Source organism: Accipiter gentilis, unplaced genomic scaffold (genome assembly GCF_929443795.1).
Source record: "Accipiter gentilis unplaced genomic scaffold, bAccGen1.1, whole genome shotgun sequence".
NCBI lineage: Eukaryota > Metazoa > Chordata > Aves > Accipitriformes > Accipitridae > Astur > Astur gentilis.
The window spans coordinates 1-23,176 of record NW_026060810.1 but is presented as its reverse complement, the minus strand read 5'-3'; the positions used below and the strand labels follow the sequence as shown (position 1 = coordinate 23,176).

The following is a 23,176-nucleotide window of genomic DNA, read 5'->3' as shown; positions in this document are numbered from 1 at the left end:
AAGCCAGCCACTGGTGAGACGCCGCCCCCCCCCCCCCCCCCAAAAAAATATCTAGGTGCCCACGTCCGTCTGTTCACGCCCTCATCCCGTTCTGAAACGCCCAGGTCGGAATATTTCCGGAATTTTGTGGATTCTTGTCTCCAGAAGATCCCCCCGGACCGTCCCACCTCCGACGTTCTTCTCAAGGTAGAACTTTAAGGGGGGGGGGGACCACGAAGGTCCCGTAACGGGGGCGGGGCGCGGGTGGTCCCCAACTTCGGGGACCCCCCCAATGTCCCCCTTTGTGTCCGTGTGTCCGTCCGTGTCCGTCCCCCCCCCACCATCTCCCCCAGCACCGGTTCCTGCTGCGGGAGCGTCCCCAGAGGGTGGTGTTGGACCTGATCCAAAGGACCAAGGACGCCGTCAGGGAGTTGGACAACCTCCAGTATCGGAAAATGAAGAAAATTCTCTTCCAGGAGGCCCCCAACGGGCCGGGACCCGATCCTGGCGAGGAAGAAGAGGTGAGGAAGGGGCTTTGGCCGTCCCGTTCCCTTTTCCCCGTCCCCGGGGTCTGGGACGCGTCGCGGCGTTGCTGCCGTCATCTCCCGGGGCTTCTCAGTCGCCCTCGCGGCGCGTTCTCCTGAGCTTCTTCTCGAGGTTGGGGTCTTTGCCGCCGTCCCGGTGCATCCTTGTGAACTTTTCGGGCTTTTGGGGGGCTTTTCCGGCCCCGTGGCGTGTTCTTGTTAGCCCCCTGTCACCTCCTGGGGTCTTGGTCGGGCTTTTTGGGGGCTTTTCCAGCCCCGTGGCGTGTTCTTGTGGCCCCCCGTCACCTGCTGGGGTCTTGGTCGGGCTTTTGGGGGGCTTTTCTGGCCCCGTGGCACGTCTTTGAGGCCCCCTGTCACTTCTTGGGGTCTTGGTCACCCTCGTGACACGTTCTGGTGAACTTTTTGTCATTTTTGGGCTCTTCTCCACCCCTGTGGCACGTCGCTGTGGCCCACTCTCGATTCCTGGGGTTTTGGTCACCGTGGTGGCACGTTCTCATGAACTTTTTGTCCCCTTTGGGGTCTTCACCGCCGGGGGACGTCCCCGGGGTCCTTATTGTCCCCTTGGGTGCCTTGGCTGACCCGGCGGCACATCCCTGGGGTCTTCTCCATCCTCGTGGCGCGTCCTCGGGGTCTCGCCCCACCCAGTGTCGCATTTTCGCGACCGCCCTGTCCCTTTCGGGGTCTTCATTGCCCTCGATGGTCCCTCTCCACCTCCTCATCCCACCTGGGGTCCCCTCGTCCCCCGTGTCCCCCCCACCCCGAGGTCCACGCCGTCCCGTTGACCCTCGCGGTGCGTTTCCACGTCCTCGTTCCTCCTGTGGCCTCGTTGACCCCCCGTGGGACTTCTCAGATGTTCTCGTTGACCCTCGTGGTCCCTCCCCCGTGTCCTTGGGTCCCCTCGTTGCTCTTGTCGCCTCTCCGAGGTCCCCACCGCCCCCCCTGGGGTCCCGTTGACATCTCCAAGGTCCCCCTTGGTCCCGTTTCCACGTCCTCGCTCTTCCTTTCGGAGCTCCCCTTGACCCCCACGGTCCATCCCCACGTCCTCTTCGTCCCACCCACGTCCCCTCGTCACTTCCGTGGGCCCGTCCCCGCGTCCTCGTCCCACCCGGGGGTCTCCTGGTCCCACGTGTCACCTCCCTGAGGTCCCCTCCCCGCCCCGTTGTCCGTCCCCGTCCCCTTCCCACCCCCTTCCCGCAGGAGCCGGAGCCGTTCCTGCAGCGGGCGGGGACGGTGGGCAGCATGGAGAGCAGCCATTCGGTGCCCAGCATGTCAATCAGCGCCTCCAGCCAAAGCAGCAGCGTCAACAGTTTGGCCGACCCTTCCGAGGAAGAGGAAGAAGAAGAGGAAGAGGAAGAAGAAGAAGAAGGGCCCGAGTTGGCCATGATGCAAGAGGGCGAGCACACCGTCACCTCCAACAGCTCCGTCATCCACCGTTTGCCGGTGAGTCGCGAGAGCGGACGGAAACCGGGGCGGGGGGACGTGGGGTCGGAATTGGAAGGGTTCCCGGGGGTTCCACCACCACGGGGAGGTCCCGAGGGGCGAGTCCGCCGTCGTACAGGGTTTCGGATGGGTTCTGCCGCCCCAAAAAGGGTCTCGGAGGTGATTCCGCCACCACGGGAAGATCCTCGGGCACGAACCTACCGTCACGGAGGGTTTCGGATGGGTTCTGCCACGATGAGAAGGTTCTTGGAGATGGTTCCACCACCTAAAAAGAGGTTTTGGGGTGGTTCCGCCCCACAAGAAGATTTTGAGGTGCGAATCCACCGTTATAGAGAGCTTTGGATGGGTTTTACCACCACGAGAAGGTTCCGAGAGGTGGTTCCACCACCGTAAAGAGTTTTTGCCGTGGTTCCACCACCGTAGGGAGGTCCTGAGGGCTGAGTCCGCCATCGTAGCGGGTTTCGGATGGGTTCTGCCACCACGAGAAGGTTCTCAGAAGTGGTTCCACCACCAGAAAGAGCTTCTGGGATGGTTTTATCACCATAAGAAGGTTTTGAGATGTGAATGCGTAGTTGTAGAAAACTTCGGATGGCTTCTACCACCACGAGAAGGTTTTGAGAGGTGGTTCCACCACCTAGAAAGAGTTTTTGGGGTGATTCCACCACCATAGGGAGATCCTGAGGTGCAAACCCACCGTTGTAGCGGGTTTTAAATGGGTTTTACCACCACGAGAAGGTTCTGAGAGATGATCCCACCACCCCAGAGACCTTCTGGGGCGGTTGCGCCGCCGCGAGGACTTTCCGGGGTGGTTGCATCGCCGTTGGGACCTTCTAGCGTAGTTTCACCACGGTAGAGACATCTTAAAGAGCGAGACCACCGCTAGCGAAGGGTTCTGATGGGTTCCAGCGCTGTAGGGACGTCCTGAGGCGGCCTGGGGAGACCCCGTTGTGGGATCCCTCCGCGTCGGGGACGTCCCGACGGGATCCCTCCGCGTCGGGGACGTCCCTCTGTGTCGGGGACGTCCCAATGGGATCCCGCCGCGTCGGGGACGTCCCGACGGGGTCCTCAACGCCGATTCCCCGCTGTCTTCCAGCCTCCCGACGGCCTCTACGACGCTCCCCCTTCCCCTTCCCCCCCTCCCCTCCTCCCTCCCCCTCCCCCTCCGCCTCCCCCTCCCCCGCCGCCCCCGCCCCGCCGCCGCCCTTCCCCCCGCCCCCCTCTCCCCCCCCACTTCTCCACCATCCGGACGGCTTCGCTGGTGACGCGACAGCAGCGGGCGCGGGAGCGGGAGGCGGCGCTGCGGGAGCAGCTCAGCGGTTACCAGCGGATGCGCCGCCAGCACCAGAAGCAGCTCCTGGGCTTGGAGAACCGTCTCCGCGCCGAACTGGCCGACCACCAGCTCCGCCTCGACCGCGAGCTGGAGAACCAGCGCTTGGCCGCCGCCGCCGAGGCCGACAAGCTGGCCAGGAGGCACCAGGCCATCTTTGAGAAGGAGGTGGGCGGGGCTAAAGGGGGGTGGGAGGGGCTTGGGAGGGCGGGGTTGGGTGGGAGGGGCTTGGGAGGGTGGGTGGGGTTGGGAAGCATCATCCCGGAAAACGTTGAGGTAGGTGGGAGGCAGCGGGATATCTTTTAATAAGGGAGTGGGAGGGGTTAAAGGAGGTGGGTGGGGCTTGGGAGGGTGGGGTTGGGTGGGTGGGGCTTGGGCAGGAGGGTGGGGCTTGGGTGGGTGGGGCTTGGGAGGGAGGGTGGGGTTGGGGAGCACCGCCCTGGAGAAGGTCGAGGCAGGTGGGAGGTGGAGGGGAGGCTTTAAGAAGGGGATGGGAGGGGCTAAAGGGGGTGGGAGGGGCTTGTGGGGAGGGTGGGGCTTGGGTGGGTGGGGTTGGGTGGGAGGAGCTTGGGAGGGTGGGGTTGGGGACTCCTGAGAGTGACCGGGTGGGTAAGGAGGGACCAGGGTGGCTTGGAGAAGGAGGTGGGAGGGGCTAAAGAGGGTGGGGTTGGGTGGGCGGGGCTTGGGGAGGGGGAGGAGCTGGCCAAGATGTCTTCCGGTAGGAGGAGCTTGAAGGGGTGGGGCTTGGGGAGGGGGAGGAGCTGGCCAAGATGTCTTCTGGTAGGAGGAGCTTGAAGGGGTAGGAGGGGCTTGGGAGGGTGTGGCAGGGTGGGAGGGGCTTGAGGGTTCGGGGTGGGGGGTTAGGGGGTTGAGCTAGAGCTGGGGCGGGGATCCGGGGGTGGGGCCACGCCCTGGCGGGTGGGGCCACGCCCTGGCGGGTGGGGCCACTGTTGAACACATGTTTTAAGACATGAGGGGGTGTGGCTAAAGATCATTAGTATGTCATTAAGGAGTGCAAGCAAGGAGTGGGTTGGGTTTGGGGCTCAGTGGGCGGGACCTGTGAGGGCGTGGCTGCCCCACCCCCCCGCCCACACCCTCCCCTCTCCTCAGGCGAAAGTGGCGCTGGGGGAAGAGAAGAAATTCCAGCAGCACATCCTGGGCCAGCAGAAGAAGGAACTGGGCAACCTGCTGGAAGCCCAACGGCGACACTACAAACTGCGCAAGGAGCAGCTCAAAGAGGTGGGGACTCCCCCAAAAATCCCCAAAAACAGGGTGGAGCCCCCAAAAACGGGGCCGGGACCCCCCAACTCCTTCCCCAGCCCATCCTGGCAACGCTCCTCACCCCCTTCCCCATCCCTGGGTTGGGAGAATGCCCATCCCAAACTCATTCTTGCTATTTTTTCTTTTATTCTTCCCCCAAACCCCCCTAGAACACCAATAGACCCCCAAAAATGGGGCTGGGACCCCCAAAAATGGGACTGTGACCCCCAAAAACAGGGTTGGGTCCCCCAACTCCTTCCCCAGCCCATCCTTGCTACGATTCTCACTCTGTTCCCCATCCTCAAATTGGGAAAACGATCCCCTTTTCCAAACTCATTCCTGCTATTTTTCCTCTTCCTCTTCCCCAGAACCTCCCCAGACCCCCAAAAATGGGGCTGGAACCCCCAAAACTGGGACTGTGACCCCCAAAAACGGGGTTGGGTTGCCCAAAAATGGGACTGTGACCCCTAAAACCAGGGCCGGGACCCCCCCAACTCCTTCCCCAGCCCATCCTTGCGACACTTCTCACCCCACTCCCCATCCTGGGATTGGGAAAACGCCCCCTAAACTCACCCCCGTTATTTTTCCCCTTCCTTTTCCTCTTCCTCTTCCTCTCCGCCGGGGTTGCAGGAGCTGCAGGAAAACCCCAGCACGCCGAAGCGGGAGAAGCAGGAGTGGCTGCTGCGGCAGAAGGAGACGCTGCAGCAGCTGCAGGCGGAGGAAGAAGCCGCCCTCCTCTGCCGCCAGCGCCAGTACTTCGACCTCCAGTGCCGCCAGTATAAACGCAAAATGTTACTGGCCCGGCACAACCTCGACCAGGATCTGCTGCGGGAGGTGAGGGGGCCGGGGGGGGGTGGTCCTGGGGCTGCGGGGAAGGATTTGGGGGGGGTCTAAAGGGGGCGTGGTAACGCAAGGAAGGATTTTGGGGAGGTTTCGGGGGTCCCTGGGGCTGCGGGGAAGGATTTTGGGGGGCTGAGGGGGTCTTTGGGGCAGGATTTGGGGTGTTTAGGGGGTCTTTGGGGTGGGATTTGGGGGGCTTAGGGGGTCCCTGGAGCTGTGGGGCAGGATTTTGGGGGGCTTAGGGATCTTTGGGGTGGGATTTGGGGGGATCTAGGGGGTCCCTGAGGCTGTGAGGAAGGGTTTTGGGGGTCTAGCGGGTCTTTGGGGCAGGATTTGGGGGGCTTAGGGGGTCCCTGGAGCTGTGGGAAGGATTTTGGGGGGCTGAGAGAGTCTTCAGGGTAGGATTTGGGGGGCTTAGGGGGTTGCTGGGGCTGTGGGGCAGCATTTGGGGGTCCTTGGGGCTGTAGGGCAGGATTTGGGGTGTCTAGGGGGTCTTTGGGGCAGGATTTGGGGGGCTTACGGGGTCCCTGGGGTTGTGAGGAAGGGTTTCAGGGGTCTAGGGGGTCTTTGGGGCAGGATTGGGGGGGCTTAGGGGGTCCCTGGAACTGTGGGGCAGGATTTTGGGGGGCTGAGGGGGTTACTGGGGCTGTGAGGCAGCATTTGGGGGGTCTAGGGGGTCTTTGGGGCAGAATCTGGGGGGCCTAGGCGGTCCTTGGGGCTGTGAGGCAGGATTTGGGGGTCTCTAGGGGGGCTTAGGGTGTCCCTGGAGCTATGGGGCAGGATTTTGGGGGGCTGAGGGAGTCGTCAGGGTAGGATTTGGGGGGCTTAGGGGGTTCCTGGGGCTGTGGGGCAGCATTTGGGGGGTTCCTGGGGCTGTGGGGCAGCATTTGGGGGGTTCCTGGGGCTGTAGGGCAGGATTTGGGGTGTCTAGGGGGTCTTTGGGGTGGGATTTGGGGGGCTTAGGGATCTTCGGGGTGGGATTTGGGGGGACTAGGGGGTCCCTGGGGCTGTGAGGAAGGGTTTCGGGGCTCTAGGGGGTCTTTGGGGCAGGATTTGGGGGGCTTAGGGAGTTACTGGGGCTGTGGGGCAGGATTTTGGGGGTCTTTGGGGCTGTGGGGCAGGATTTTGGGGGTCTTTGGGGCTGTGGGGCAGGATTTTGGGGGTCTTTGGGGCTGTGGGGCAGGATTTAGGGTTTTTTTAGGGGCTGTGGGGCAGGATTTGGGATTTTTTGGGGACTGGGGCAGGTTTTAGTGGTTTTGGGGGGCTGTGGGGCAGGATTTGGGGTTTTTGGGGGACTGGGGCAGGATTTGGGATTTTTTGGGGACTGGGGCAGGTTTTAGCGGTTTTGGGGGGCTGTGGGGCAGGATTTGGGATTTTTTTGGTACTGGGGCAGGTTTTAGCGGTTTTGGGGGGCTGTGGGGCAGGATTTGGGGTTTTTTGGGGCCGTGGGGCTGGAGTTTGGTTTTTTTGGGGCGTTGTGGTGCAAAAGCTAGAGCCCTATGCGTCCAGCTCCCTGGAGCAGGGCGGGGGGAGTTTGGGGGCGGGGGTCCGGTCCCCCCCCCACCGTGGGGCAGCACCCGTGGGTCCCAGCCCCCCCTTCCTCCTCCTCCTCCTCCTCCTCCTCCCTCCCGCCCCTGGCTTTGCGCCGTGGGTTCCTCCGCCGGGGGCTCGCAGGAACTGAACAAAAAGCAGACGCAGAAAGATCTGGAATGCGCCACCCTCCTCCGCCACCACGAGTCCACCCAGGAATTAGAAACTCGTCAGCTAACGACCCTCCAACGCACCCGCTCCGACCTCGCCCGCTGCCAGCACCAGACGGAACTCGCCAACCAGCGGGAGTACAACCACCGCCGGCACCAAGAGCTGCGCCAAAAACACGCCGCCCAAGTCCGCCAGCAACCCAAAAACCTCCGAGTAGGTGACGGCGGCGGCGGCGCGGCGGGGGGCGAGGACGGCGAAACGGGGCGGGGCGGGGGCGGCGGCGGTGAAACGGCGGGGGCGGCGGGAGGCGAAATGGGGGCAGAGGAGCTTGGGAGGGCGGGGGGCGGTCGTAAAATGGAAGGCGATGACGTCAGAAGGTCGAGGGATGGCTTCGGAATGGAAGACGATGACTTCAGGAGGGCGAGGGGTGGCCTTAAAATGGAGAACGATGACATCAGAAGGTCGAGGGATGGCCTTAAAATGGAAGAGGATGACCTCGGACGGGCGAGGGATGGTCTTAAAATGGAGAACGATGAGCTGAGAATGGCGAGGGAAGGTCTTAAAATGGAAGACAATGACCTCAGGAGGGGGAGGAAGGGCTTCGAAATGGAGGACGATGACCTCGGAAGGGCAAGGGATGGTCTTAAAATGGAAGACGATGACCTCAGAAGGGCAGGGGGTGACTTCAGAAGGGTGGACGTTGACCTCAAAGCGGTGGACGATGACTTCAAACTGGTGGACGATGACCTCAAAGTGACGGACGTTGACCTCGAACTGGTGGACGTTGACCTCAAACTGGTGGACGATGACCTCGAACTGGTGGACGATGACTTCGAACTGGTAGACGATGACTTTGAACTGGCGGACGATGACTTTAAACTCTTGGACGATGACCTCCAAGGGGTAGACGATGACTTCAAATTGGCGGACGATGCCCCCAAACTGGCGGACGACGGCCCGGCGAGGGCGGGAGCCGCCAAACCGCCGAGGGGCGACCCCGGCAAAAGTCTCGGCGCCGGCGCCGGGCGGCCCCCGCCCTTTTTCTCCCCCCCCCTGCTCTGCGGCGCCTTGGCCTTGGCCCTCGCCCTTCGTCCCGGCTTGCCGGCCCTCCTCTTCGTCGCGGCGGCCTTTTGGGCGCAAGGCGGGGGGGCCGGGGGGGGGTTGGCGCCGGCGGCCGAGACCGCAGCCGCCGCCTTGGCCTTGACCTACGCGCTTTTCGGGGGGGTGGCGCCGGCGGCGGCGGTGGCGGCCGCCGGGGGGGCGGCGTTGGGTTTTTGGGGTTTGGGGGCGCAGCGGCGTCGGCAACGCCGGCGGGATCGGGGGGGGCGCCCGTTTTACCTCCCCGTCGTTTTTTTGGCTTCGCAGCTTCTGGTCTCGCCGTGGCTTTTCTTGCCCCTCTACCTCGTCGGCGTTTTGGCGCGGGGGGGGTTGGGGGGGTTACCGCGCCGCCTTCACCGCTTTTGGTTACGGGGGGTTTTGGGGTTACCCCCCCCCGTTTTCCGAGCGCTTTCCCGCTTGGGTTTAGCGTCGGAGCGGGGGCTTTTCCGCCTTTTCCCCAAAACCAACAAGGGCGGGTTCAGGTCCCGGTTGCCCGTCCTTTTGCGGCGGGGGGCTCGGGGGGGGGGCTCCCCCCCCCGGCCGCGGGTTGGCCGCTTTCCGGCGCCGCTTGGCGGCCCTGGGCCGGTGGTTGGCCGCTCGGTTGCCCCCCGTTTTTGGGATGGGGGCGCACGGGCGAGGCCGGGGGGGCGGCCGGGAAGAAAAACCCAGCCGCATCCCCCGCCCGGCTCCCCGGCCCCCGGGGGGGGGTCCCCCAAATCGGGGGGGCAGGAACAGCACCCGGGGGCCCCCCTCGATGCCGACGCCGCTGCCGCGCCGGCGGCCGTGGAGGTGACGGCGGCCCACGGGGCCCTGGCCCCCCCCCCCCCCCCCAATCCGCTGGGGTCAAAGACCCCCCCCTGCCCTGCTGGGGATGGGGACCCCCCAATTTGGGGGCAAGGACCCCCCCCCCATTGGGTGGAGGACCCCCATTTTGGTGTCGGGGACCCCCATTTTGGGGTCAAGGACCCCCCCTTTGGCGTCAGGGACCCCCCCTTGGCATCTCGGACCACCCATTTGGTATTGGGGACCCCCGCTTGGGGTGAGGACCCCCCCTTTTGGGACCAAGGACCCCCCTTGAGGTCGGGGACCCCCCCATTAATTAAAAATTTCCTTTTGGGATTGGGGGACTCCCCCCCCCCCCCCTAATTTGGCATCGAGGACCCTCCCCCTTAGGGGTACCCCTGAAAGCTTTGGGGTCTCCCCCCAAAAAAACCTTTAAGAACCCCCCCAAGGGGCATAAGACCCCCCCCAAAAAAAATTAGGGGTCCCCCCAAGGGTGTAGCACCCCCCCAGGGTTTGGGGTTCCCCCCCAAGGGGTGTAAGACCCCCCAAAAAAATTCGGGGTCCCCCCAAGGGGTGTAAGACCCCCCCAAAAAATTTGGGGTCTCCCCCAAGGGGTGTAAGACCCCCCCCAAATTTTGGGATCCCCCCCCAGAATCGTTTGATCCTTGGGGTCCCCCCTGCGCTGCTCCTATTTATTTGGGGGGGGGGGGGAGGGGGTGTTTTGGGGGGAATTTGTTGCTTTTCCATCAGTTTTTTGTTTGTTTTTTCTTGCGTTCGTTTATTTGTTCCATTATAATTTTATTTGATTTGGGGTTTTTTTTTTGTGTTACTTGACTTTTTGTTTTTTCTTCTTTGCTTTAATTATTTTATTTTAAATATATTATTTAAAAAAAACCAACCACAAACCGATCACCCTTTTCAGTTCTTCTGCGGTTTTATTTGCTTTTTTGGGGGGGTGGGCGGGGTGGGGGGGGTGCTGGGGGTCCAATGGGGGGGGGTCACCCCGGGGTTGGGGGTCACCCCATGGGTGCTGGGGGGGGTCACCCCATGATGGGGGGTGGGGACGGGGGTCACCCTACAGGTGTCGAACCTCCCCGAGGCGACCCAAGGGTTGGTGGGATGCGACGGGAGGGGGTCACCCGTGGGTGGGGGGGTCACCCCACGGGTGGGTGGGGGTCACCCACGGGTGGGTGGCTGCGTTGGGTGTGTCCCGTCCCCCCCCCGGGCCCAAAAAAAAAAAAAAAAAAAACGGGGACGCGACAGGGCCGACGCCTCCCGGCGTGGTGAGGACGTCCACCGCCTTCACCCAAGGGTCGAGTTGGGGTGGAGGAGGCGTGGCGGGTGTATCCCGGCTGGGCGGGGCGGGGCGCGGTCGCTGACCCCGCCCCCTCCCTCCCTCCCTTCTCTCGCGGCCCCGCAGTCCAAGGAGCTGCAGATCAAGAAGCAGTTCCAGGACACGTGCAAGATCCAGACGCGGCAGTACAAGGCGCTGCGCAGCCACCTCCTGGAGAGCACGGCCAAGAGCCAGCACAAAGCCCTCCTCAAGCGCCTCAAGGACGAGCAGACCCGCAAGTTGGCCGCCCTGGCCGAGCAGTACGACCACAGCATCAACGAGATGCTCTCCACCCAGGCCGTAGGTCGTTACGCTCTCCTAAACGAGGGACCGCGGTGATCGGGGGGGGGGGTGGGGAAGGGGGAGGGAACTTAACGGGGATGGGGGCGTGGGGAAGGCGGTGGAGAGGGGCGGGGGGGATCCAACGGGGAGCCGGCGGGGTCAAGAGATGCGTGGGGAACCCAACAAGGGTCAAGAGATGCGTAGGGAACCTGATGGGGACCCAAGAGGAGTCAAGACATATATAGGGGTCAAGAGATGCATAGGGAACCCAACGGGGTCCAGGAAATGCATAGAGAATCCAACAGGGACTCGGTGGGGGTCAAGAGATGCGTAGGGAACCCAACAGGGACTCAACGGGGTCAAGAGATGCGTAGGGAGTCCAATGGGGGTCAAGAGATGCGTAGGGAATCCAGCAGGAACTCAACGGGGCCAAGAGATGCATGAGGAACCCAATGGAGACCCAACGGGGTCAAGAGATGCGTAGGGAACCCAACGGGAACCCAACGGGGGGCCAAGAGTTGTGTAGGGAACCCAACGGGGACTCGACGGGGTCAAGAGATGCATAGGGAACCCAAGGGAGACCCAACGGGTCTAATAGGGGCCAAGAAATGCGTAGGGAACCCAACAGGGACTCGATGGGGTCAAGAGATGCGTAAGGAACCCAACGGAGACTCGACAGGGTCAAGAGATGTGTAGGGCACCCAACGGGAACTCAACAGGGTCAAGAAATGCGTAGGGAACCCAACAGGGACTCGGCGGGGTTAAGAAATGTGTAGGGAACCCAACGGGGACTCAACGGGGTCAAGAAATGTGTAGGGAACCCAACGGGGACTCGGCGGGGTCAAGAAATGCGTAGGGAACCCAACGGGGACTCAACGGGGTCAAGAAATGCGTAGGGAACCCAACGGGGACTTGGCGGGGTCAAGAGATGCGTAGGGAACCCAGCGAGGGTCAAGAGATGCGTAGGGAATCCAGCAGGAACTCAACGGGGTCGAGATGCGTGAGGAACCCAATGGAGACCCAATGGGGTCAAGAGATGCGTAGGGAACCCAACGGGAACTCAACGGGGTCAAGAGATGCGTAGGGAACCTGGTGAAGACCCAACGGGGGTCAAAAGACGCGTAGGGAACCCAACGGGTCTTACCCGGGTCGAGAAACGCGTAGGGAACCCAACGGGGAGGCACCAGGCGCCAAAAACCGTGTAAGAAACCTAAAGGGGACTCAACGGGGGTCAAGAGATGCGTAGGGCACCCAACGGGGGGTCAAGAGATGGGTGGGGACCCAACGGGGGGTCAAGAGATGGGTGGGGACCCAACGGGGGGGTCAAGAGATGGGTGGGGACCCAACGGCGACTCAACGGGTGCGTAGGGCACCCAACGGCGACCCGACGGGTCTAACGAGGTCCAGAATTGGTGCGGGGAACTTCCCGGGACCGCACCGGGGACCAAACCGACGGGCCTTAGAGTTTTGGGCTGGGCGGGTCACGCCTCCTCTTTCCCGCCACGCCCCCCCCCCCCCCTCCCCCCCCCCCAGCTCCGATTGGACGAGACGCAAGAGGCGGAGTACCAGGTGTTGCGGCTGCAGCTGCAGCAGGAGCTGGAGCTCCTCAACGCCTACCAGAGCAAGATCAAGATGCACACGGAGGCCCAGCACGAGCGCGAGGTCAAGGAGCTGGAGCAGCGCCTGGCCCTCCGCCGCGCCCTCCTCGAGCAGCGGGTACGGGGCGGGGCTCGGCGCCCGGCGGGGCGGGGCTTTGGGGGTCCCCGAACCGATGGGGAGGGGTTTTGGGGGGGTCCTGGAAGAAGATGGAGGCGCTTTGCGGCTTTTACCGAGGGCGAGAACGGTGGTTTCGGGGCTCCCTGAAGGAATTTGGGGCGGTTTCGGGGCTCCCCGAAGAGATTTGGGGCGGTTTCGGGATCCCCTGGTGGTTTTCAGGCTCCCCGTGGGGGTTGTTGGGGTTCCTTGAGGGGATTTTGGGGCGTCTCACGGCTCCCCCGAGGGGGATTTGGGGGATTTCAAGGCTCCTCGCAGGGAATTTGGAGGGTTTCGGGCTCCCCCGAGAAAGATTTTGGTGGTTTTCAGGCTCCCCGAAAGAGATTTTGGTGGTTTTGAGGCTCTCACGGAGGGATTTGGGGAGGGGGTGGGTCGCCCCGAGAAGGATTTTGGTAGTTTTGGGGCTCCCCGAGGGGGATTTGGTGGGGGTGGAGGCTCCCCGAGGGAGATTTGGGGGGGCTTTGGGTCTCCCCGAGGGAGATTTTGGTGGTTTTGAGGCTCCCCTAGAAAGATTTTGGTAGTTTTGAGGCTACCCAAGAGGGATTTGGATGGTTTCGAGGCTCCCCAAGAAGGATTTTGGTGGTTTTGAGGCTCCCTGAGGGCAATTTTGGAAGTTTTCAGGGTCCCCAAGAAGGATTTTGGCGGTTTTGAGGCTCCCCGATAAGGACTTTTAGTGGTTTTGAGGCTCCCCAAAGACTATTTTGGCAGGTTTGATGCTCCCTCAGAAGGGTTTTGGCAGTTTTGAGGCTCCCTGAGTGCAATTTTGGAGGTTTTAAGGCTCCCCAGTAAGGATTTTGGTGGTTTTGAGGATCCCCGATGGTGATTTTGGATGGGTTTGAGGGTCCCCAAGGGCAATTTTGGCAGTTTTGAGGCTCCCCGAGAAGGATTTTGGTAGTTTTGAGGGTCCCCAAGGGTGATTTGCAGGGTTTGCGGGCTCCCCAAGAAGCGTTTTGGTAGTTTTGAGGCTCCCCGAGGGAGATTTAGGTGGTTTTGAGGCTCACCGAGGGCAGTTTGGGTGGGTTTCAGGCTCCCCAAGAAGGATTTTGGTAGTTTTGAGGCTCCCAGAGAGAGATTTGGGTGGTACTGGGGCTCCCCGAGGGAGATTTTGGTGGTTTTGGGGCTCCCCGAGGGGGATTTGGGGGGGTCGGGTCTCCCCAAGGGAGACTGTGGAGGTTTTGAGGCTCCCCGAGGGAGATTTTGGTGGTTTTGAGGCTCCCCAAAAAGGATTTTGGTAGTTTGGAGGCTCCCCGGGGGCGATTTTGGTGGTTTTGAGGCTTCCCGGGGGGCGGTTTTGGTGGTTTAGAGGCTCCCCGAGAGAGATTTTGGTGGTTTTGAGGCTCCCCGAGGGCAATTTTAGTGGTTTTGAGGCTCCCCGAGTAGGATTTTGGTGGGTTTGAGGCTCCCTGAAAAGGATTTTGTTGGTTTCGCGGCTCCCTGAGAAGGATTTTGTCAGTGTTGAGGCTCCCTGAGGGCAATTTTGGTGGTTTTGAGGCTCTCCTGGAGGGCGATTTTGGTGGTTTTGAGGCTCCCCAAGAAGGATTTCAGGGTTTCGAGGCTCCCTGGGGGTGATTTTGGTGGGTTTGGGGCTCCCCATGAATGATTTTAGCAGTGTTGAGGCGCCCTGAGGGCAACTTTAGTGGTTTTAAGGCTCCCCGAGAGGGATTTTGGTGGTTTCAAGGCTCCCTGAGAAGGACTTTGGTGGTTTCGAGGCTCCCCGCGGTCAATTTTGTCAGTTTCGAGGCTCCCTGCGGTAAATTTTGTCAGTTTCGAGGCTCCCCGAGAAGGGTTTTGGCAGTTTCAAGGATACCCGAAAAGGATTTTGGCAGTTTTGAGGCTCCCCGAGGACAATTTTAGTGGTTTTGAGGCTCCCTGAGAAGGGTTTTGGCGGTTTCGAGGCTCCCCGAGAAGGATTTTCTCAGTTTCGAGGCTCCCCGAGGGCAATTTTGTTAGTTTCGAGGCTCCCCGAGAAGGATTTTGGCAGTTTCGAGGCTCCCCGAGGGCAATTTTAGTGGTTTTAAGGCTCCCCGAGAGGGATTTTCGCGATTTCAAGGCTCCCCGAGAAGGATTTTGGCAGTTTCGAGGCTCCCCGAGGGCAATTTTAGTGGTTTTCAGGCGGGGGGGGGGGGGGGGGGGATTTTGGTGGTTTCGAGGCTCCCCACGGTCAATTTTGTCAGTTTCGAGGCTCCCCGAGGCCAAATTTTGTCAGTTTCGAGGCTCCCCGAGAAGGGTTTTGGCGGTTTCGAGGCTCCCCGAGGGAAACCCTCGGCGTTCTCGCGCCCCGCGCCCCCCCCCACCGCTTAATTTCCGCGGGGAGGGGAGGTGGGGGGGGGGCGTTGCCCGTTCCCCCCACGCCCCGCCCCGCCCCCCCGCAGATCGAAGAGGAGATGCTGGCCCTGCAGGCGGAACGTTCCGAGCGGATCCGGAACCTTCTGGAGCGCCACGCCCGCGAGATCGAGGCCTTCGACGCCGAGAGCCTCCGCCTGGGCTTCAGCGGGATGGCGCTGGGGGGGCTGCCCCCCCCCGCCCCGCCCCCCCGCCCTGCCCCACCCCTCCCGCCCCGTCCCCCGCAGCGGCTCCCATTGGACGCACGCCCCGCCCGACGCCCGGCGCCAGCCCCTCCCCCTCCTGCCCCCGCCCCCCGCCGCCGCCCCCGCCCCTCCCCCCGGCTCCTACGGGGCGGGGGGAGGGGCGGGCCCCGCCCCTGACAGCCCCCAGGGGGGGAGGCGGGGAGGGGGAGGGGCCGCGGGGGGGGGAGGGGAGGGAGGGGCGGGGGGGAGGGGCGGCGGGGGCGTGGCCGCGCCCCACCTCCTCAACGGGGCCCATTTCCCCTATTCCTAGGGAAAAAAAGCAAACAAGTATTTAAAAAATTCAAATGATAAGGGGGCGGGGCAGTGGGCGGGGCTGGGAGGGAAGGGGTGGGGTCTGTCTGACCGAGCTCCGGCCCCCCCCCCCCCCGCGTGGAGCCACGCCCCCGCCCAAGGGTTAAATCGCCAGGGCGACCCCGGGCCAGGCCAAGCTCCGCCCACCCGGGCGAAACCCCGCCCCTCCTCGGTGCCAAGCCCCGCCCTCTTTCCCTGCCCGGCGCGGGCCGAGCTCCGCCCACCGGAGAAGGAGGAGGAGGTTCCACCGCCCAGCCCCGCCCACCCGGGCCGAAACCCCGCCCATTCCTTTTTACCCGGCCTGCCGGGCGCCGCCCACCCCGGGCCAAACCACGCCCCCCTGCGGTGCCAAGCCCCGCCCCCTCCCCCGGATTTGTGGGTTTTTGTTGTTTTGTTTTTGTTTTTTTTTTTTTACAGCGGGGCGGGGGGGCGAGAGTTAATGAGAGTAATTAACGCTGATTAATAATCCTGAGGAAGGTGATGAGGAAACAGGCTCCGCCCACTTTGTGCCGCGCCTTGGGGGGAGGGGTGGGGCCCGGAGAAGGCGGCGGGGTGGGGGGCGGGGCGGGGCTTAATTAATTAATTAAGGGCTTAATTAGCGGCCTCATTCCTTCTTCCCGCCCCTCATCACCCCGTCGCCGCGGCAACCCGGAAGCCGCCGTGTTGGGAGGGGGCGGAGCTGCGCGTCGCTGATTGGTGGAGAGGACCGCGCCGCGCGTCTCGCATTGGCCGCCGGGCGAGACGCGCGTCTCCCATTGGCCGCGGCTCGGAGGGAAGGGGGGCGGGCGAAGCGTTGCGCGGGGCCGATCCTCGTCTCTGATTGGGCCGCCGCCCATCGCCGCAAAGCGGGCGCGGCGTTGCGCGCATGCGCCAGAACGGCCCCGAGAGGGGTGGGAGGGGAGAAGCAAAACTCGTCTCCGATTGGCCGCCAGAGGAAGCAGTCGCCTCCGATTGGTCGGGAGGCGGGCGCCGGCGAGGGAGGAGCGGCGCCTGTTTCCGCTTCTCCCCCGTCACGTGATCCCGGCCGCTCTTAAAGGGGCCGAGAAGCGCAGAAGGGGGGGGGGGGGGGGCGGATTGAAACAACAATTAAAAGAATTAATTAATTGCGGGGGGGGGGGGCGGCTTCACGAGCGCGATGGCGGCCGGCGACAACGTCTTCCTCTTCGTCCCCAACCTCATCGGTGAGCCGGCCGCTTCCGGGTTCACTCGGGCCGGGGGGGGAGGGGGGGGGGGGGTGATTTTTTGCCAGAAACGGCGAGAATTTACCTCAGAAAACCCGCTCCCCCCCCCGCGCCGGCTGCAGGTTACGCCCGCCTGGTCCTGGCCGCCATTTCCTTCTACCTGATGCCGCGATCGCCGGGGCCGGCGGCCGCTTGTTACGGGCTCAGCGCCCTCCTGGACGCCGTGGACGGGCAGGCGGCGCGGCTGCTGGGGCAGGGTGGGCGGGGCTGGGGGCGGGGCTGGGGGCGGGGCTGGGGAGGGGGCGGGGCCGGCGGTGGGAGGGGAGCGGGAGTGGGAGGGGGAGAGGTGGATGGGAGAGGCCGGGGTGGGAGGGGCTTGGGGGGAGTGGGAGGGGCTTGGGGTGGGAGGGGCTTGGGGGGTGGGAGGGGCTTGGGGTGAGAGGGGCTTAGGGGTGGGAGGGGGTTGAGGACGGGTGAGGGGATATGGGAGGGGGCGGGGTCTGGGGTAGGGGCGGGGCTTGGGGCTGGGAGGCGGGGTTTTGGGGTTGTGGGCGGGGCTTTGGGGTGGGAGGCGGGGTTTGGGGGTTGTGGGTGGTGTTTAGGGCTGAGAGGTGGGGTTTAGGGGTTGTGGGCGGGGCTTTAGGGCTGGGAGGCGGGGTTGTGGGCGGGGCTTGGGGCTGAGAGACAGGGGTTTGGGGTTGTGGGCGGGGCTTGGGGCTGGGAGGCGGGGTTTTGCGGTTGGGAGGTGGGGATTGGGGTTGTGGGCGGGGCTTTAGGGCTGTGAGGTGGGGTTTGGGTTGTGGGCGGGGCTTTGGGGGTAGTGGGTGGTGTTTCGGGCTGGGAGGCGGGGTTTGGGGTGTGGGCGGGGCTTTGGGGTGTGGGCGGGGCTTTAGGGCTGGGAGGCGGGGTTCAGGGTTGCGGGTGGGGCTTGGGGCTGGGAGGCGGGGTTTTGGGGCTATGGGCGGGGCTTTGGGACTAGGAGGTGGGGTTTGGGGTTGTGGGCGGGGCTTTAGGGCTGTGAGGTGGGGTTTGGGTTGTGGGCGGGGCTTTGGGGGTAGTGGGTGGTGTTTCGGGCTGGGAGGCGGGGTTTGGGGTGTGGGCGGGGCTTTAGGGCTGGGAGGTGGGTTTCGGGGTTGTGGGCGGGGCTTTGGGGCTGGGAGGCGGGGCTTGTGGGCGGGGCTTAGAGCTGGGAGGCGGGGGTTTGGGGCTATGGGTGAGGCTTTGGGCCTGGGAGGAAGGGGTTCAGTGTTGTGGGCGGGGCTTTCTGGCGTGGGCGGGGCTTTAGGGTCGGGAGGCGGGCTTTGGGGGTTGTTGGCAGGGTTTGGGGGCTGTGGGCGGGGCTTTCGAGCGTGGGCGGGGCTTTCTGGCGTGGGCGGGGTCCAGGGCCGGGAGGCGGGGTTTGGGGGCTACGGGCGGGCTCGGGGGCAAGAGGGGCGGGGCTCGGGGCCGGGCTTCGGGGGCGTGGCTCGGGGGCGTGCCTGGGGGCGTGTCCCCCCGAGCCCCTCCCTCCGGGCAGGCTCGCGGCTGGGCGCCATGCTGGACATGCTGACGGACCGGCTGGCCACCATGGGGCTGCTGCTCAACCTGGCGCTGCTCTACCCGGCCGCCGCGCCCCTCTTCCAGCTCAGCACCGCCCTCGACGTCGCCAGCCATTGGCTGCACATGCACTGGTGGGCGGGGCTGCGGGGAGGGGGCGGGACCGGCGGGGGAGAGGGCTTGGGGAGGGGCTTGGGGGCGTGCTTTGGGGGTTGGGGGCGTGGTTTGGGGGTTGGGGGCGTGGTTTAGGGGTTGGGGCGTGGCTTGGGTAAGGGCGGGGCCTTGGGGCGGGGCGTGGTGGAGGTAGGGGGGGCTGGGTTGAGGTGGGAAGGAGGAGGCCTTGGGGGCGTGGTTTGGGGCTTGGGGGCGTGGTTTAGGGCTTGGGGGCGTGGTTTCGGGTTGGGGGCGTGGTTTGGGTTGGAGGCGTGGCCTTAGGGCGGGGCATGGTGGGGGAGGGGGCTGGGAGGAGAGGGTTGAGGTGGGAAGGAGGAGGCCTTGGGGGCGTGGTTTGGGGTTTGAGGGCGTGGTTTGGGGTTGGGGGCGTGGTTTTGGGGTTGGGGGCGTGGCTTGCGGTGGGGCGTGGCCTTGGGGAGGGGCTTGGTGGAGGCAGGGGGAGTTGGGAAGGGAGAGTGGGGGTGGAAAGGAAGAGGGCTTGGGGGCGTGGTTTGGGGATTGGGGGCGTGCTTTGGGGGTTGAGGGCGTGGTTTAGGGGTTGGGGCGTGGTGTGGGTCGGGGGCGTGGTCTGGAAGGGGGCGGGGCTTCCTAGAGCGGGGGGGAGGGCTGAGGTTAGAGGGGGGCAGGTGGCTGGGGAAGCGGGATTGGGGGCGTGGCTTAAGGGTGGGGGCGTGGTTTGATGAATGGGGCGTGGCTTCGGGTTGGGGGCGTGGTCTGGCGCGGGGGCGGGGCCTGGGAGGGGCGGAGAGGGTGGCCGGTGGGGGCGTGTCCTATCCCGGGAGGGGTGTGGCCTCATGCTGGGGGGGGCGGGGTCCAATAGGAAATCCTGGGGGGTGGAGCCTCACGGGGGGGCGTGGCTTTCCCGGTGGGGCGTGGTCAACCAAACCTATAATGCCTGGGTGTATTGGGGGGGTGGGGTGGGTGTTTCCCACCCTTGGGCGTGGCCGGGGTGGGCGTGGCCGGGGTGGGCGTGGTCTCGCCTGACCCCGCCCCCTCCGCAGCACCACCCTGGAGGGGGGGCGGAGCCACAAGGCCGTGGGGGGGGAGGGGCACCCCCTGCTCCGCCTGTACTACAACTCCAGGGTGAGTTTTATTTTGGGGGGGTGGGTGGGGCAGGGGGTGGGGCGGGGGGGGCGTGGCCCACCCTTGACCCCGCCCCCTGCCCCTCCCCCAGCCCCTCCTGTTCTTGCTCTGCGCCGGCAACGAGGGGTTTTACTGCTGCCTCTACCTGCTGCACTTCGGGGAGGGGCCGCCCGGTGAGAGACTGGGGGGGACTGGGAGGGACTGGGAGGGACTGGGAGGGGATTTGGGGGGAACTGGGAGGGACTGGGAGGGACTGGGAGGGGATTTGGGGGGAACTGGGAGGGACTGGGGGAGACTGGGAGGGACTGGGAGAGACTGGGAGGGGATTTGGGGTCACTGGGAGGCACTGGGAGGGGATTTGGGGGATACTGGGAGGGACTGGGAGGGACTGGGAGGGGATTTGGGTGGAACTGGGGGGAACTGGGAGGGACTGGGAGGGACTGGGAGGGGATTTGGGGGATACTGGGAGGGACTGGGAGGGACTGGGATGGGATTTGGGGGTAACTGGGAGGAACTGGGAGATAATGGGAGGGACTGGGGGGTCTGGGAGGGGATTTGGGGGATACTGGGAGGGACTGGGAGGGACTGGGAGGGGATTTGGGGGATACTGGGAGGGACTGGGAGGGACTGGGAGGGGATTTGGGGGGAACTGGGAGGAACTGGGAGATACTGGGAGGGACTGGGGGGGACTGGGAGGGGATTTGGGGGATACTGGGAGGGACTGGGAGGGACTGGGAGGGGATTTGGGGGTCACTGGGAGGCACTGGGAGGGGATTTGGGGGATACTGGGAGGGACTGGGATGGGATTTGGGGGTAACTGGGACGAACTGGGAGATACTGGGAGGGACTGGGGGGGACTGGGAGGGGATTTGGGGGATACTGGGAGGGACTGGGAGGGACTGGGAGGGGATTTGGGCGGAATTGGGGGGAACTGGGAGGGACTGGGAGGCACTGGGAGGGGATTTGGGGGATACTGGGAGGGACTGGGAGGGGATTTGGAGTCACTGGGAGGCACTGGGAGGGGATTTGGGGGATACTGGGAGGGACTGGGAGGGACTGGGATGGGATTTGGGGGTAACTGGGAGGAACTGGGAGATAATGGGAGGGACTGGGGGGTCTGGGAGGGGATTTGGGGGATACTGGGAGGGACTGGGGGGTCTGGGAGGGACTGGGAGGCCCAGCAAGCAAACCAGTGCCCACCCGTAACCCCCCCTCTCAATTTTTCTCCCCCCCCCCTTCCCCTCCCCCTCCCCCATTTCTCCCCTCCCCTCCCCCCCCATCTCCCCCCCCCCCCAAATTTTGGGGGAATTTCCCCCATTTTTTGCCTTTCCTCCCATTTTTGGGGAAATTTCCCCAAATTTTTGGCTTTCACCCCCAATTTGGGGGAATTTTCCCCAAATTTTTGGCTTTCCCTCCAATTTTGGGGGAATTTTCCCCAAATTTTTTGCTTTCACCCCCAATTTGGGGGGGGATTTTCCCCAAATTTTTGCCTTTCACCCCAATTTTGGGGGGAATTTCCTCAATTTTTTGCCTTTCCTTCCCATTTTGGGGGGAATATTCCCCCAATTTTTGCCTTTCACCCCAATTTTGGGGGGATTTTCCCCAAATTTTTGGCTTTCCGTCCAATTTTTGGGGTGATTTTCCCCAAATTTTTTGCTTTCACCCCCAATTTTGGGGGAAATTTCCCCAAACTTTTGTCTTTCACCCCAATTTTGGGGAAATTTTCCCCAAATTTTTGGCTTTCACCCCAATTTTGGGGGAATTTTCCCCAAATTTTTGGCTTTCACCCCAATTTGGTGGGGAATTTTCCCCCAATTTTTGCCTTTCACCCCAATTTTGGGGGAAATTTCCCCAAACTTTTGGCTTTCACCCCAATTTTGGGGGGAAATTTTCCCCAAATTTTTGGCTTTCACCCCAATTTTGGGGGAATTTTCCCCAAATGTTTGGTTTTCACCCCAATTTTGGGGGGAAATTTCCCCAAATTTTTGCCTTTCACCCCATTTTTGGGGGAATTTTCCCCAAATTTTTGCCTTTCACCCCAATTTTGGGGGGAATTTCCCCCATTTTTTGCCTTTCCTTCCCATTTTGGGGGGAATATTCCCCCAATTTTTGCCTTTCACTTCAATTTTGGGGGGATTTTCCCCCAATTTTTGGCTTTTACCCAATTTTGGGGGGATTTTCCCCCAATTTTTGGCTTTCTTACCCCAATTTTGGGGGGATTTTCCCCCAATTTTTGCCCCCAGTGGTGCCGGGGGGGCCGGGCCTGTTCCGGGTGGGGGTCTGGCTGGGGACCCCCCTGGCCGCCCTCAAAGCCGCCCTCAACCTGCTGCAGCTGGGGGGGGGCCGCCCGCCGCCTCGCCGCCCTCGACGCCCCCCCCCGCCCCAAGGAGCGCTGAGACCCCCCCCCAAAAAAAATCCCAACGTTGGCACCCAAATCCCCCCCGAAAAAAGGAAAAAAATTGCCCTCAGCACCCGAAAAAAACGGCAAAAATTGCCCCCCAGCACCCGAAAAAAAGGCAAAAATCAAAATCCCCCCCCCCCGGGAAAAAAAAAAAAAAAAGCAAAAGAAAAAATGACAAAACCAAAAAAAGGAAAAAAAAAATTTCATCCCCCCCAAAAAAAAGAAGAAAAAAAAAAAAAAACACGAAAAAAAAAAGAAAAAAAAATTTCACGCCCCGAAAGAAAATAAGAAAATTTCCCCCCCCCAAAAGAAAACAAAAAGACTTTTCACCCCCCCAAAAAAAAAGGAAAAAAAGAATCAGACACCCAAAAAATACGAAAAACAAAACTTCACCCCCCAAAAAAAAACCCAAAAAACTTTCACCCACCCCCCCAAAAAACCCCCAAAACCCAACTTTCCCCCCCAAAAACCAAAAAAAACCAAAACTCAGGCACCCAAACCCCCCCCAAACCAAAAAACCTCCCCCCCCAAAAAAAAGAAAATCCCCCAAAATACTAAAAACCCGCCTCCCCCCCCCAAAATCCCCCCCCCCAAAAAAATTCCCACCCCTCCCCCCGTTGTTTCTCGCCAATAAACGACGCTGCTGCCCATCCCCCGCTGCTCAGAGGGTTTTTTTTTGGGGGGGGGGGGGGAGAATTGGGGGGGGGGGGGAGGGCTCAAAGGGTGGGGGAGGGGTGGGGGGGGGGTCCCCAAATCTATTTTCCCACGGGGGGGGGCCACACCGCTCCATGCAACAGCCTTTATTGCCATGCGCCGCTACAAACCCGCCCCCCCCAAAAAACCCAAAAAAACCCCAAAATCCAGCCCCCCCCCCCCCCAAAAAAACCCCCCCCCAAAACATCCTGGGGGGGCCCCCCCCCAAATTTTATTTTTTTTGGGGGGGGGTAGTCCCCCAATTTTTTTTTTTTTTTGGGGGGGGTCCCCCAATTTTTTATTTTTTTTTGGGGGGTTGTCCCCCAATTTTTTTTTTTTTTGGGGGGGGGGGGGTCAGGCAGGCAGAGTTGCCCCCCCCACACTTTAAAACAGACTCACAGACGTGCCCCCTCCCCCCCCCACCCCCCCAAAAATTCCCCAACAGGCAGATGGGGGGGGGGGGAGGGGTGCGCCCCTCCCCCCCCCCCCCAATTTTGGTCCATCCATGCAGGCAGATGTGCCCCCCCCCCCCAATTTTTTTTTTTTTGGGGGGGGGGGCCCCCCCAGAATCCAGACAGGCGGGGGGGGGGGGGGGGGGGCGTCCTCACTGGAATACTGCAAGGGGGGGGTCAAAGGTCAGAATTTTTGGGGGAGGGGGGGGGGGTTTGGGGGGGAGGGGGCCCCCAAATTTTTTATTTTTTTTTGGGAGGGGGCCCCCAAAATTTATTTTTTTGGGGGAGGGGGCCCCAAATTTTTCTTTTTCTGGGGGAGGGGGCCCCCAAATTTATTTTTTTTGGGGGGGAGGGGCCCCCAAATTTTTTTTTTTTTTGGGGAAGGGGCCCCAAATTTTTTTTTTTTTGGGGGGGGT

At 62.7% G+C, this 23,176-nt stretch overlaps 2 protein-coding genes across 2 annotated transcripts; both read left to right on the top strand.

Annotated features, from left to right (window-relative positions):
* Positions 1-5: 5 nt before the first annotated feature.
* LOC126036728 (serine/threonine-protein kinase TAO2-like) lies at positions 6-16,274 on the top strand (the record flags this gene model as incomplete). The annotated part of the gene is given in 13 exon segments (XM_049796743.1): positions 6-13; positions 105-186; positions 333-500; positions 1,722-1,964; positions 3,058-3,459; positions 4,402-4,530; positions 5,182-5,385; positions 7,066-7,305; positions 10,394-10,606; positions 12,122-12,304; positions 14,734-14,901; positions 14,903-14,946; positions 15,896-16,274. Coding segments are annotated over 13 exon segments (2,463 nt in total), but the record flags the coding sequence as incomplete, so codon positions are not given.
* Positions 16,275-16,315: 41 nt separating this feature from the next.
* CDIPT (CDP-diacylglycerol--inositol 3-phosphatidyltransferase) lies at positions 16,316-21,695 on the top strand. The gene is given in 7 exon segments (XM_049796744.1): positions 16,316-16,421; positions 16,544-16,678; positions 17,938-18,091; positions 19,133-19,214; positions 19,306-19,387; positions 21,458-21,549; positions 21,551-21,695. Coding segments are annotated over 7 exon segments (651 nt in total). The 5' UTR covers positions 16,316-16,375; the 3' UTR covers positions 21,611-21,695.
* The last annotated feature ends 1,481 nt before the right edge of the window (positions 21,696-23,176 follow it).